Here is a 15,845-nt window from a genome sequence, read left to right on the forward strand (position 1 = left end):
TGGGTAGTGCCTTTCATCTGAATGTCTTAACATGCTCAACAAATGCCAGTGGTTTTTTTGTCCCGTCTGTTTTTACAGATGAGAGAAGCGGAGGCACAGAGCTGAGCTGACTTGAATAACAAGCCAGGTTTAAATTGATTAATCAGTTCTACAAGAGCCCAGTTGTGCTTACTCTGTGTGTATATCCTGTGTTGTACAGGGGCCTAGAAAGAAAACATGTATTCTAAATGACAGATGTTATCTCTGCGCTTCGCCTTACAGAACAAAAAAATCAACCTCACAAAGAATCAAAGTTAAAAAATGAGATTATCTGACATGGATAAATGAGGTTCTGATTTAATCACGACCCAGCACGGTGGTGGTGACTGTCCCTCACTAGCACAATGCTAAAAGCATCACTGTGCTTCAAACATCTCGTGTGGTTATTGTGACTGAAGTTTTTAAAGCTGGCTTATAAACAGTATGAAGAAAATCTCTTCAAGTGAATCACACAAATAAGTGAGCAACTGCATTAGCAGTAGGAGTATGGTCTTTTTGCACAGTATAAAATGCAAGGCTAGTTAGATCGGTGCTGTACAGGGATGATATTTTGCCTGGGTTTGTTAGAGGATGTCTGTTCACAAACCAGTAACGAGATAATTCAGGAAGCGCCTCAAGTCCTTGTGTATGAGGCACTGGGGGAGGCTGTGTCAATGCTTGAGTTTCAAACAGGCTGGCTTCAGCTTAAATGAATTAAGAACTTTCCAACAAGGGGCTTTGGAAATCAAATGAACCTCACATATGGGTTTGGTTTGGTTTAACTTCATCAGTTTTGTGGAATCCCTGAAAAATTCTGCACAGACAAGCCCCAGGTGAGGCAGTCGGGCAGTTGCGGTCCCAGTTTAGCAGTGGTACAGTTGCTCTTCCCTGGGGAAGTTACGCCAAGAAAAGTTGTCAGCAAGAGCCAGGCTTAGGAACCTGAGCTCCTGGGAACCGTGCCTAACCTAAGTCCTCATCTTTTCTGCTGCTGGGCTTAGGGAATGAAGAGGAACTTTGTGTCCGGTGGGTCTCACCCTTCTGTAACCCTAATTTTGTTGTGATTACAGTGCTCATAAACTCAACAGAAATGTAAAGCATTCCCCACGAACCGAATATATGCCATGGGTAACTATACGCGTGTATGTCATGGAGATGGCGTTTTAGTAGTCTCTCGTGGTTATCTTATGCTGCGCTCTTATCTTTCTAGTGGAGAAGCCGTACAAATGTGAGTTTTGCGGGAGGAGCTACAAGCAGAGGAGCTCACTGGAGGAGCACAAGGAGCGCTGCCGCACTTACTTGCAGAACACCGGCGTGTGTGAGGCTGGTGAGTTTATCACTTTGCAGTGGGTTTGTCTTTTTTATTACACTACAGTGCTTAAAAAAGGGCATCTGCTAAGCTGTTAACTCAAGCCCGAGAACAGTTTTTACTATGAGTATTTTCAGTAACCTAAGGGGCTGTAGCGTCTTCTAAAAGGGTCTGGTTTAATGCATCCCTCAGGCAAGTAGTTAAAGGATGCTTTTATTTTAATAACTTCTTTATTTCACAGTTACTTTGAATAAAACACCTAAAATACCTTGTGCGCAGCATTTCTGTAGGTGACACAGTAAGTTGGATTATTCCCACATTAATGCTATTATGTAGCTTATTTTATTGGATGAGTTGATGCCCACGGTTGTTGACAACAGTTGTTTACATGTCTCAGTCCCTTTGGTTCCTTTTCTTTAGAATAAGAACTGTTGGTCAGAAAAGCATCAGGACGGTAGTAACCATTCTAGATGCTTTTTAGTACATAGCTTGCATGTTCCAAGTGTGGTGGTGCGGAAATACCTCTGAAAGAAAGGTTTTATGAAGCAATATTGCTAGCGTTGCTCAGTCCCTGATAACAATCTCTGCTCATGTTGTTCTCATTGCACAATAACCCACCTCTCTGTTCCACTCTCCATTATTTACTGACCACACGGAGATGCTACAGGAAGCAATGCCTCTAATTTGAGCTCCGCTTTGAACTTCAGGGTTTTGTTAACGATGCCCGCGTGTTCTAAAAATTATACTTGCATTTACAGAGCGGTGGAAACCACACCATGGAAACAATTCAGGTTAAATGATCATGTGTTCGCGCTCTGGGCTGGAAGATCAGTATCTGCTCTGTGTACATGTACAGAATGACATGGTGACCAGGGCACAGGACTGGGCACATTAATGAGGTCACCCCTCAGTCTCCTCTTCTCCAGCTCCAGAGCCCCAGCTCCCTCAGCCTTTCCTCACACGGGAGATGCTTCACTCCCTTCAGCATCTTTGTTGCCCTGCGCTGGACTCTGTCCAGCAGTTCCCTGTCCTTCTGGAACTGAGGGGCCACAACTGGACACAATATTCCAGGTGTGGTCTCCCCAGGGCAGAGCAGAGGGGCAGGAGAACCTCTCTGACCTACTGACCACCCCCTTCTAACCCACCCCAGGTACCACTGGCCTTCCTGGCCACAAGGGCCCAGTGCTGGCTCATGATCACCCTGCTGTCCCCAGGACCCCCAGGTCCCTTTCCCCTACACTGCTCTCTAATAGGTCATTCCCCAACTTATACTGGAACCTGGGGTTGTTCCTGCCCAGATTCAAGACTCTACACTTGCCCTTGTTCTATTTTATTACATTTTTCCCTGCCCAACTCTCCAGCCTGTCCAGGTCTCTGGATGGCAGCACAGCTTCCAGTGTCAGCCACTCCTCCCAGCTTAGTGTTACCAGCAAACTTGCTGACAGTCACTCTATTCCCTCAACCAAATCATTGATGAATATATTGAATAATACCGGCCCCAGCACTGACCCCTGAGGCACTGCACTGGATCCAGGCCTCAACTGGACTCTGCCCCATTGACCACGACTCTCTGGCTTCTTCCCTTCACCCAGTTCGCAGTCACCTCACTCCCCGCTCATCCAGACCACACTCCCTCAGTTCAGCTGTGAGGATGCTGTGGGAGACTGTGTCAAATGCCTCACTCAAGTCAAGGCAGATAACGTCCACTGCCCCTTTACCTTCAAGCAGTCTTGCCCATGGGATTTCCCCCAGCAATTGCCTGAAAAGGCCAAAGTTTGCCTTGCTGAAATCCAGGGTTGCAATTCTGCTTGCTGTCCTGCTCCTGCCACATGAGATCCTGATCTCCACCATCTCATGGTCGCTACAACCAAGGCAGCCCTCAACCTTTACCGCTTCAACCAGCCCCTCCTTGTCAGTGAGGATGAGGTCCAGCAGTGCACCTCTTCTAGTCGGCTCCTCCACCCTTTGCATCAGAAAGTTATCATCAAGGCATTGGAGGAACCTCCTAGACTGTGGCTGCCGGCTGAGTCGTCCTTCCAACAAACATCAGGGAAGTTAAAATCCCCCACCACAACCAGGGCCTATGATTGTGAGGCTGCTCCCAGCTGTCTGTAGAGGCCTCATCAACTTAATTTTATGTTTTGTCTCACTTTATGTAAACTGTTAGGTAGTGTCTTGGTATTTCATGCTGGAAGCAGGTGCATTTTAACAGTTAATGAATGTAAGTCTCTAAACATGAGAGTGATTTGGAATAAAAATCGGGTCAGAAAAGCAGTATGTTATTACCCTTAAGGTATTTATTCATGCCCTCTGTGGGATTGATGCTCATGTGTATCATGGAGTTCCAGCCTGATGAGCCAGGACTAAGGGAGCGCTGAGCTGGGCCCTGTTATCCCATCCATCCCGAGGCGTATTTGTAGCCAGTATTTGTGGCGTCGAGTCCTTCTGAAGCGCTTTACGTTTTCAAAACGCTGAACAAACATTAACACACGGTCTGGCTGAGGTTTGGTGAGTCATGGTGTGTGCTGACTGAAACTCATATGGTATCAATAACAGCAATAATAACCAAGTAAGGAGTGACTGACTTTGAAATTATAGGGAAATGCTGTACACTGAGGTCTGGAAGGATGATACTGCATTTTTATCACTTCTTGTACTTGGCAAACTGCAATTTCAGTCCAATACTGAATAAAACTGCGTTTAGCAGGGCTGAAGAGATAGAGAAGTGCTTGTATCCCTTTCCTCTGGCATCACTTCTTTTGTATGTAGATGATGCTTCATATATTTAGGTAAGCTAATGCAACAGTGCAATAACACAGCAGCCAGGATTCTTTCACGGTGAGATCTGATCTTTTGCATTACCTTGAGAAAGTAAATTACCCTTCCCTGTCTTTGTTTTCTTCTACTTAGGTACCAACTCTCAAAGGCATCAGCAGCATCTTAAAACACATTTGCTTTTCACCACAGTTGTTCCTAATGCTGAAACACTATTTAATATAAAAGTAGTGGTACTGATATTTGTTCTTTAGGCAAGAACAAGCCTTTTTTTTGGTGGGGGGAGAAGCCACAGCGGTTATATTCGGTATTAGTGTGGCAGTAGCGATATGAGGTGGCAGTTCTTCGGCTTGGCTGATCCAGCTCAAAGCCTCGGCAGCAATTTCCGTGAAGTGATGGGCGCTGGTTAGTGCGGCTAAAGGAGAACTCTGGAAAATGGTTCAGAGCCTTGAAACAGTGGCCTGGTCTCAAGGGTGTGATCATAGGGCACACAGACTTTCCCTAAAATTGGAAATTGTGGAGGTTATAATGAGGTTTGAGACACATAATGCTTACAAGCGTGCCAGAGAGAAAACATTCCGAATTACTGTAGCATTTAGGAAAAAGAAGTTATACAATCTGAAGAGAAACCAGAGTATAATGGCTGAAAGAGTCAGAAGTGAATATTGAAATGTTTCTTAGTGATTGGTTAAGAAGACATGTAGGTATGACTGATATCTAAAAAGTGTAGCAAGAGCACTGAGTGTTTTGAATTGAAGTTTTGGAGTTGTGTTGGTCTGCAGGTGTCACACAGGCTTACTCAGAATCAAAAAGAAACACTAGCAGAGGTGGTATCTCCAGCTACCTTTTGTAACCAGCCCTTCCAGCCGCTTGACTTTGCACTTCCTCTTGCTCACCAAGAGCCCGGGTCTGTAGCTCGGATGGTTTGCAGTCTGTACAGTTTGCTCCCGTGCACGAGCTCAGGACCGCACGGCGAGCGGCTGCTCCTGCGCCCGCTTCCACTGACCGCAGCTGCTGCCCGAGATGCAAAGAGCAAGAACGACAGAAAAAGCAAAACAAGTTTACATCAGATCTCCAAACTGTTTCCTCCCTGTTAGTGTGGCAAACTCCGGAGATTAAACCATTCAGCTCTTCCTTTTTTTTTTTTTTTTTAATATATTTTCTTTTTCCTTTTCACCTACGTGTTGCATTTTTTTTCTTCACATTTTCCAAACTAGCGAGCACGGAGGCAAGGCACATCAAGGCAGAGATGGGGAGCGAAAGAGCCCTTGTGCTGGACAGGCTAGCGAGCAACGTGGCAAAGCGAAAAAGCTCAATGCCTCAGAAATTTATTGGTAAGAACAAAAACCCTCTTCATGCGCAGCCGCTAAATACGTGCAAGTTGCTAACCTGTAGTACAACGCTTCTGCTTATTTTAAGCGCTCAAGTTTCTAATCTAATTTAATATGAAAGAATATCAATAGAGTAACTTTGATTATTCTGATGTGTTTTTAGTGATTTGTTGTAGGGTTTTGATTAAAATAAGAATATATTCTGCTAGATGCTTAAACTGGATGGCAGCTATTATTGTGCTTTGTGGCAATTTATCAATATGTTTTATGAGCTTGCAGGTGGTGTTTTCTGTACCTGTGTGTTTGAATTGTTCTCTGCCAGGTTCTTTACAGGAAAAGACCAGAAGGTTTAATGCTGTTGAGGGCTGAGTTCTCTTGCTGGCCAGCAGGAGCCAAAGCTACTTGCAGGTTGCATGTGTGGAATAAGGGCCTAAAGACAGAAAAGTATTGGTTTGGGTTAGTCATGCTGCTGAATCTGAATATGATTTTAAAAGATCAGATCCTTTCTTGTGGTAGTTTAAGCAACGAGATGTTTCCATAGCATTTTCTTTGCATTTAATTTTGTATGATCAGAGTTTTGCATGCTCTGGGGATCTTAAATACTAGTTTGGCAGGTTCGCCTGATCCTCCTGGCTAGGCTGCGTTCATTAACCTGCCTTTTAAGAAAATAAAATGCAACTCCTGTGTCCTGAGTAAAGACCTGACTTAGCAGTTTTATATTAGTACTAATAATGCCCTATTTGTTATGTTCTATATGGTTATATCGGGTACCGAATGCTTGTTTTTCTTACAATGCGTTTTACTTGGGGGCGCAGCAAGGGGCTGGGGGGGCGGCAGCTTTATTTCGGAAGGTACCACAGCTCTTACTGGATTTGGTGGGTAGCGCTGGACTTTTGTCTATGAAAACTGATAACTTTGATTTAGACACCTTAAAATGGCTGTAAAAAGGTCACTTTTTGTACAGGAGTGAAGTCACCAGCACACTCCACCCCAGTGCCTTTGGGTGCTTAATATTGAAACTGTTGACTCTGTGATTCAGACTTTACATGTCACACCGTGATTCAAACAGTAATACCCATGCAAACGTGCGTGAAAATCTTTAGCTTCCTTTTTTTTAACCCTTCGCCCTCTCTTGTTTTACAATTGCTGCCAATTCAATCTTTCTGTATTTTATTAAGCGCATCTGCAGCAGGATGCGACCACTCAGCATACGCCTCAAGTTAAGTACCAGTGTTTTTCTGATTGTTTTCTTTTTAACAAACGTACTTGTTATTATATGGGACAGACCCATTTTTGGTTGGTGATTGCACTCAGTACCGTGGTTTGCAGATGGCACAAACTGATCCCGCACCACCCAGGAGTTTTTGTGGAGAAGCTGGAGGACTCGGGGCAGTTCGCCTAAAGAAATGAAATAACGGATTTGTGAAACTTATTGTTTTTCTAGACCCCCTGGCATGTTCTTGCTGGGTAACCTCTGCAAAAATGACTTGCTTGGCCCCTTTATCCCTGGGAAGTGTGTTTGCAAGAGCAGCCTGTCCAGCCTCCCTTGGCTGGTGTGACTTTCTGACCTGTATGTGTAGGAGGGGAACAGCTTTGTCATTCCTTGGGAAACAGCGTTCTTGGAGCGGGCGCTGATTTCTCATTTTGTCAGGAAGAAGGGATGGAGATGTGTACTAACAAGGCATCTTTGTTGGGCTCAGTTCTGTGAATGAGCTCTATTGATCACATACAAAAAAAAACCCCTTTATTATTATTTGAGGGTTCTACAGAGATTCATATGAGCACCAGGAGTCTTGCCCACTTTATTTTTTCACATTTTCATGTGCACAAGTCTCCACTAAGGACCCAGATCAGCAGAGCGTGTACTTGACTCTTAACCTCTACACTGGGCCTCCTTTCAAAGGCTTCTCCTGCAAAGACTTTTGTCCTCAGCTTTTCCTTTAGTTACGAGGGAAGAAGGATTTGAATGGAAGTTGCTGAACTTTGTGTTTCCTATTTTGCTGGGGATTTCTGGTTTGCGTGTTGTGTAGACCAATTCTACAAACCTTGGCTTTCTGTACTTCCTGGTTTGATTAATGAACAGATATTTCTAAAAAATAACAAAAATAGCCCAGGAGAAGAGATCCCTGTGCTGGTGGTTCCTTCCTGCTGCTTAAACACTCAGGGGCTGCATCTTCAGTTCATATGAGTCCGGTCGACACAAGCTGAGAATCTTTACCAACAAACTATTTCTTCCTTTTAAAACCAAGTTGTCCCTGAGGTGAGGAGCAGAAATATATTTCTCATGGTGGTCAAAGTGCTAACAAACACCGTTATCTCCCAGCGTGCAAAGTCTTAACGAGAAATCGCCAGCTTCGGTTAGTGCGGCAGCAGGAAACAGGTTTGCTCCCCGTTTCCAGCGTCCACACCTCCCTGGGCTGCAAAAACGTGCGGATGTTTGAGAGCAAGCGAAGCGGCGCTGAGCAGCACATGAGGATGTGTCATACGCTATGGCTCATGTGTGAATTTTGAAGGGGGAAGCTTTTGCATCACACCGAGACAAACAAATACAAAAGATGTTCTGCTAACCGGTGGCTGCTTTGTAAATGAGCCCTCAAGAACCTGTAAGTTTAATTTTTAATGTAGTGTTCTTCAAGAGTGCTGTGGCGCTTCCCCTGGTGCAGATAGCAGCTTAGCTCAGAATATTTATCTATTACGTTGTCCTGCTGGCTACGAAGATAAAACATCAACTGCTTTCAGCACAGTCCATCTTATCCATCCCTGGTCCCCAAATACAACTTTCCCTTTTTCTAAAGCATCAATACCAACTTTCTCCTGCCTGCCTGTTGTTGTTTTTGAATGAAGTGCTGATGTGGCTTCTTGTCTCTTCCCATGGAGAGTTTTGCTGTATTTGACTGAAGAGAAAAAATATGTACATTTCAAGAGTGGCCCCTTGTCTGCTTGATTGTGATATGGCGCTATAGCTTGACATTCTGGATGTACGATTAGCACCTTCATGCGGATTCAACCTATCCAGATGTTGGTATTTTACAGAGGTGTTGCCTTGGGGTGTCTGTTGAGGCAGCGAGGGGGGAGAGAGAGAGGAGCTGTTTTTATGGGATGCCTTTTCCTCCCAAATTATCTGAGACATGTCGCAGGCTGGTTTGCAGCCTCATTTCTTGCCCTCTCGTATAAGGAGATGTGCAGTGGCCTTTTGAGAATGTACAGCAACATGACACGTTAATGTACATCCAAAGAGTGTTTGGGTATTTGCATTTCATTTGATATAACTGATGATTTAAGGGAGGCAGAACGAGCTCTTGTGGGGGTTTTAAAAAGCCAGCGGGATGGTGGAATAACAAAGTTCTGCAAGAGCCCCCGTGTTCATGCATTGTGGTTTTTGTGCCTTATGGCAGTGACTCCTAACCCGAAGTTTATGGGGAGTCCTGTATATTTTGACTTCTGTTGCACTTCTTTTTTTTTAATTTCAAATTTGTTCGCATCTTTCACTTGCCCGGAGCTGCTTTTGTGAGTCATACCAATGTGCTACATTTTTTTCCCTCCCGTGTGAAGTTGGATCACAGGTTTTGTTGAGGGTTGGAAGCAGTTACGCTCTGTGGTTCGCTAACCTTTTTGTGTGTTTTATAAGAGAAACGTGAGCTCCTGGTTTTCTGCCTCTGCACTGAAACCTAATGAGTTTCATATACATTGAGTCATGGTGTTGACAGGTGACTGATAAACATCTGCACTACTCCAGTTATGGTAACTAAAAGATTAGTGGATCTGATGTTTGCAAGTCACTTGCACATAAAACATTTGGTCTGGTCCTTTTGGTTTTTTAAGCTTTAGTGTCTAAGGGCGTATAAAAGAGTCTACCAGGTGGGTAAAAGTAACGAAAAACGCATCAGATTTCAGCCGTCACTTGTCTTTGTTTCTTCTGTTAGGGATTAATTTCTTCTGTACGCTTCTCAGGGACAAGTCAAGAAAGAACAGTTGCAATCTTGGCATTTTAAATGGAGTATTTAGGTTCATTATCAATTAGCTGTTTTACAAGTAATTTCATTAATGAGTATTTACCTTTTTCTAGAAAAAAAGATGAGAGAAGTTAATCTATGGAAGCTATATTATCCTTCTCCTTAAATCCCAGAATAATTAAAAAAACTAATGATTTGTCCAGTAAGTATCCTCACCACCTCCTCTATTAGATCAGGTTGTTTTGCTTCCAAGTCTGAGCCTTAACAAATAAGAAAACCCCAAAAAACCCCACAGCGTTGTGCAGATGAACAACCTCTTTCAGCAGAGAACACTTAATGCCTCTCTACTTTCCAGACACTACCGCCATTCAAAAAATGCATCATGGACTTGACTTGGGTGGGTAAAGAAGCGTTTAATCCAACACCTCTCCTCTCTTGTAGGTGAGAAACGCCATAGTTTTGATGTCAATTATAACTCGAGCTTCGTGTATGAAAAGGAAAGCGACATAATGCAAGGACGCATGATGGACCAGGCCATAAACAACGCCATCACCTACCTGGGGGCCGAAGCCTTGCGCCCGCTCATGCAGACGCCACCGGCTCCCACCTCCGAAATGGTCCCTGTCATCAGCAGCCTGTACCCCATTGCCCTGACCCGCGCCGACGTGCCCAATGGCACCTCACAGGAGGTGGAAAAGAGCCACGGCCACCTCCGGGACAAAAGCTTGTCCTCTGATAGGGGTCTTTCCCCAAACAACAGCGGCCAAGACTCCACAGACACTGACAGCAACCACGAGGAGCGGCCGAATCCCACCTTCCATCAGAGCCAGGTCATCCCTGCTCCGTCCCGCAATGGCCTCCAGTCCTTGAAGGATTTCCCGAGGCCGTTCGACATCATCAAGCCACCCACCATCTGCCCGCGCGATGCCTTCAAGGTCATCAACAAGGAAGGGGAAGCCATCGGGGTCTACCGGTGCGACCACTGCCGCGTCCTCTTTTTGGATTACGTGATGTTCACCATCCACATGGGCTGCCACGGCTTCCGCGACCCCTTCGAGTGCAACGTCTGCGGGTACCAGAGCCACGACCGATATGAGTTTTCCTCACACATAGCGCGGGGCGAGCACAGGGTCGTGCTCAAATGAAGGGACTGGCTTTCCGAGCTCAAAGGCTTTGGGTTAGGTCAGAGGGCAGGCTTGGTTGGTTGGTTTTTTTATTAGTATAAAGAAATTTCTTGAGTATTTTTCTATGCCAGTTTTTAAATGAGTGTCACAGGGAGGTGACACCCCAAATTTTTGTTTTTTAGAAATATTTCAGTGTTCTGTAGCATCCGTGCCTGGCTGCTTTGGTGAATGGTACTGTACAAAACACCAGGAGCAGAGACCCATTTTTAGATGAACTTTATTTTTGTGAAAATCAAGAGCCATTTAAGATTTTTTTTTAAAGTGCATTTGTTTTCATAATGATGCTTTCATTCAGTGCAAAAGGTTTTGATGCCTTGCTGCCCGTTTCTCTGCTTTTGGCCAAGTGTGTAGTCAGACGGATACAGGAGGAGCTTTTTCTGGCTGTTTCAGTCCCAATGATCTTCACTTGGCTCATCAGTGACACAAGGAAAACGTGTCTGGGCGGGATCATTAATTCCTCTTTAAAGGTTTTCCCCTAAGTCTCAAAGAGCATGTGGCCCCACCACACTTTCGTTTTTCTTACCCCTCTGTTCACTTTCTTTCAAGTCACTCCCACACGCGTCTTACTCAGTAATAGCAAAATAAGAAATGAGACCTATTTTGGGGCTGGGGGTTTTCTGACAGTACATGCATTTTTGGGATACTCGATGAGGTCATTGCTTGGCTCATCCATGCAGTCTGGGGGGAAAGTCTTCCTTTTGTCATGGATGCCAAGAACGAGGATGAAACTGTCCCATGCTCCCGCTCAGCTCCAGTGGTAAACTTGCGACTGTGCCGTTTGGCCAGCTCTGGCACACGACGTCCCCGCACCGGAGTCACCGTATCCCGGCAGCAGCTGCCACCGTGAGAACCCGCGTACACGAATGTGTGGGAGCTCGACAGCTCAATCATGCCGTCTGGTTATACGTGGGGATATCCCTCAGAGTGAAATGTGCTGTTTTGCAAAATGAGTATTTACCATTACTTTGAAGCTGGTTTTTAAAATAGCTCTTTTAATCTAATCGTTGCTCCGCAGCTGTATTATTAGTCACTGTGCTGAAGATATGAATTTGATAATGGTTTTGCTGAGTGAATGTTTATTTTTTGCAAAGTATTTTTGTATGATGTAGAGTTAGGTGTGTTCTGATGGACTTTTGTATCCATTCTACGCTTTGATACCTACATTGCGTTTGTACTTTTCCAACATTGCTGTACCAGTATCCGTGGTGACCCAGCTTTACCCACAAGGGACGGTTGGAGCATCGAGAGTCAAGAAATACTGAATTTAATTCCTTCCTATGACCTGGGCTCACTCTTTTTTGGCTGAAATACTTTCTGCTTCCTTGAATTTTAAGGTACAAAATAGAAAATTATACTCATTTTTCCCAATTAAGGGTACATCTGAAGAACGCTGGAATAGCACTGTAGAAGTGCTAGATCCTGCTTATCGCTGGGGTAAGGAGAACTCTCTTGCTACCTTGTGTGATGCTAATGAAATAGGTTTAGGGTCTTTCCCAATAATTGATTTCCCAGTGTGAGGCACATAACGTGAGCGGGTGGATGTTGGTTCTTCCCCAATGAACACCCATTGGCACGATGTGACAAACCCGACTGCCTTCAGGCAGCAGCCTGGGCTTGGAAAGGCTTCCACCGACTATTTTAGCCAATTCCCTGCTTTAATCGGTGTAAATCACCCCGTAACTCCATCTTTCCCGCTGTGTTTTCATGGGGGAGAAGCGCCTGAGTTCCACGCACACGGTGGCAGATGAAAACGCTCCTCGCCCTTCACCAGAAATGAATAAGGTTGCACAGAGTATAACGTAACTTGTCGTTTGCACAGGAAGCTCCTCAGATTGCCGAATGTGTGTCACGCCGCGCCGCCGGTTTCTGTCTCGGGTACCGAATCCTTGAAAACACTCTGCAGATTACTGTCCCGCTCTTCGCTTACCGCCAGGCAGGGCTTCAGCCGCCTCCCCTTGCTTCCCAGATAAGGTGAGCAATCGACCGCTGCGCCTCTGAGCAGATTTTTGAAAGGAAGGAGGGAGGTTTTTCGCAGTATTTGGCTGAAACGGCTCCGTTTTCCCACCCTGCTTGGGCAGACTCACGATTTCCAGATAGGCTGAACCAAAAGAAGTTCCCTGTGCTGTCTGGAATTGATGAGCGGTAACCTTGTTACAGCTCTGCTGTTGAACAATTAAGTGTTGTGGAATTTCAACCCAGTCATTTATTAAAAGAGAAAACTATATGTATATTTATGTATTTCATGAGTACCGTTTATCTGCTGTGTGATGCTCGCTGAGCATCAGCACATTGCTGAACCAGAGCCTTGGCTGTGTCCTGGGACGGACCAGCCCTCTGAGGTGGCAGGATCGGTCCCCTCAATGACCCCCACTCGTTTTGGAGACCCTGTGCCCTCCCGAGCCCCACATGGGGGGCAGGAATCCCCTTGGGCTGTGCCCGTAGGTCCAATGGCTATGCTCAGTGTCAGGTCACTGAGCTCAGAGGAGCTATGCAGATCACCTCATTGGGAAGATCGAGGTGTGTGGGGGGGAAACGTCTGGTATTTGCTGTGAGCTTGATTTCTTCTGCCCTTGGTTTGGTTATTTTGGTACGAAACAAATGGCTGTTTGGACAGTTCTCTTTGAACACGCTCCAGCCAGCTGTTTCTTCTGTCTCGCTTGGTTTCTTTATTTACCGATGAATTACGCCTAAACAGCGGGCAGTGCTGGGGAGGCTCAGGAAACTGCCTTTTAGCATTAAGAGATGAGCCTCTTGCACTTAAAAGATTGTTGAATTTCTCAGTTTCAATAAATTCCCATGTCTGTAACAGTGGAAGAGACCCTGGGGGGCTGTTCCCATCTGTCACCTCTGGGACGTGTGAATCGCAAAGATGTGATGAAACCTGTGACCAGGCTGTAGCCACCAGAACAGCAACTGGTTAGTGGGATTTAATGATCACGTAGTCTGCTCCTCTAACTGCCGAAAAATGGCATTGGCCTCTGGTTCTGGTTAACAGATAAATGACACAGCCCAAGGGGACGTGTCCTCCTCTGAGCTGGGGCTGCCACTGCCTTTCCTTGTCTCCCCAGCAAGCTCAGGACAAGCATTTGAGGGAGGGGAACAGCCCATATTTGCCCCAGTAATGATTCCTGTGGGATCCTCAGGCCTTACTCCTGTGACGTGACGTGTCTTGAAGCGCTGTCCTCCTCCCCTGGTGTCACCGAGCGCAGTCAGAGTGAAACCGGGCTCTGGTAGGCATGTGGAGGAGCCTGGAGCCCTGGCGCGCATGGCGGTGGTGGCCTTGGTTGGGGGCAGATGCTTGTGACTGTGTTTGACCTGCGATCCTGGGTGACACCGGGGTGACACTCTTGCAACCAGCGCGGGAGAGAGGAGCGTTTGGGAAGGGGACGGTGAAAGGGGCACGTGCCCCTCAGATTCCTTCCCCATGGCCACGCTCTGGTTGTTCCTCCCAGCAGCCAAACAGTGTCTGAAGTGCTCAGCCCCATGTTCCTGGACCCGCTCCAGGACACGTTGATGCTCCCACGGGTGCGGGTGGGCTCAGGGTTTCCATGGGGTGACGGGGCCTGCGCCCACCATACCGGAGCGCATCAGTCGGACGGAAACACCCCGGGGAAGGGGGAGGCTCACGCCAACCCTCCCACAGCCCGTTTTTAGCAGCTCTTTCAGCAGGTTGACGTTGTTCACACTTATTTCATGCTCTCCTGACACCTGCTACCACAAGAAGCTGGACATGCTTGAACCAAAGAAAAGAAAATTGTAAAAAAAAAAAAGTCAGAGGATCCTTTTTTTTTTTCAGTTTTACCTTCACTTCCTTCCTAGCGTGGCTGAAACGCAAGCGCCAAGGGTTATTTTCCCCTGGCTGTGATGTTGCCAGATAATTCTGCAGGATGGGGTGAAACCCTCCCAGTGCTCACAACCCAGGGTTCAGGGCTGGGGGGGCAGTGAACCCCCCAGCCTGGCTTTTACCTGAATAAGAGCTTTTCTGATCCTATAAAACCCCTCAGCCCTCTTCTGCCAGGAACCAAAACCCCTTTAAAGCACCAGGCTTATAAAAACCTTCAGTTGGTGTTATGACAGAGAGATCCTTATCTGCTGATATGCTGTAATTATGATAGAGCAGGAACTCGTTTCCCCTGTCGTGTTGAAACACGCTTTGTAACGCACAAAAACAAAAAAAAATCCTATAAAACTCTGCTGGGTGCTGAGCTGCATCCTCCGAGCATCCCAGCCGGCTCTGCTCCCCATGGGGACCGGTCCAGCACCCCAAAACCAGCAGTGCCGGGAGGGGAGGGCGACTGAGGGAGGACTGAGTCACCGCCACCACCTCCTCCTTGTCCCAATTCTCCAGCCGTTCATGAGTCACCCCACCATGGACCCGCCGGTGTTTCGCAGCCCTTTGTGTGGGATGGGTGTCCCCAGAATCTGGGGGACAAGGTGTGAATGTGGCCACCTCTGTGCATCCCTTGTGGGGCTGAGCACCAGCGGATGGGGGTCACCCATCCCAATGAGGTGGAGCTCTGCACCCGCGGGGCTCCCACCCTGTGTGACACGCGGGGTCACTGGTGTCACCGTGGTGGTGGCAGCAGGTTCATGTCACGCCTGCTGCCCTCACCACTTTGCCGGGAGGGAAGTGAAGCCCCCAGGGAGCCGCACACGCTCCCGCGCCACCCAGCCATTCCCTCCGGCGGGGTTATATCTGGTGCCACATTTGCATCGCGGCAAGCCGGCGCACCTGGGCAGGGCCAGCCAGATCCTCGGGGGAGCGGCTGACGATTGTCACACGCCGGAGAAAGGAAAGTCCCAGCAGACGATTGTTTTTTAGAGAGACCTGGTTCCTACCCGAGCATCTTTGGCCCCTTGGGCACCTGCTGGGGCTGCAGCGTGGGGTGGGATGAGGGCGATGCTCCTGGGCTCTGCGTGAGTGCTTGGAAAGCAGGGAGGATGCTCCAGGGTTGGAGATGCTGCTCCTTGGCTGTCAGCATGGCCCAAGTGCCCTGCCCAGGCCCCAGCAGCTCCCTGTTTCCCCATCGCTTTGCCCCAGATTCCCCCCTCTTCCCGCCATGGGCACTGGTGCCATTGCAGCGCTGCTGTCCCCTGCTGTGCTGGCGACCCTTCTGTCCCTCCCCACTTCCTGGGAGACACTGTGGACTGGGGGTGTCTAGGTGGTCCTGTCCTTCCTCAGCCCCCTTTCCCAAGGCTGTGGCTCTGTGCTGGGGGGGCTGAGCTGCAACCAGGGGCCCCCCTGCCTTCTTGCTCCCTGGTGCTGAGCACAGCCCCC

General features: G+C 47.3%; 1 protein-coding gene across 1 annotated transcript in view; it reads left to right on the top strand.

The window, feature by feature from the left end:
* Positions 1-12,754, top strand: part of IKZF3 (IKAROS family zinc finger 3) — a 29,313-nt gene extending 16,559 nt beyond the window's left edge. Inside the window, exons 6-8 of the mRNA XM_065856422.2 lie at positions 1,226-1,342; positions 5,317-5,433; positions 9,825-12,754. Coding sequence (XP_065712494.2) covers positions 1,226-1,342; positions 5,317-5,433; positions 9,825-10,528 — 938 coding nt within the window. The 3' untranslated portion in view covers positions 10,529-12,754. The remainder of the gene's footprint in view (positions 1-1,225; positions 1,343-5,316; positions 5,434-9,824) is intronic.
* Positions 12,755-15,845: the final 3,091 nt, after the last annotated feature.

Source organism: Patagioenas fasciata, chromosome 22, assembly GCF_037038585.1.
Source record: "Patagioenas fasciata isolate bPatFas1 chromosome 22, bPatFas1.hap1, whole genome shotgun sequence".
Classification (NCBI taxonomy): Eukaryota; Metazoa; Chordata; class Aves; order Columbiformes; family Columbidae; genus Patagioenas; species Patagioenas fasciata.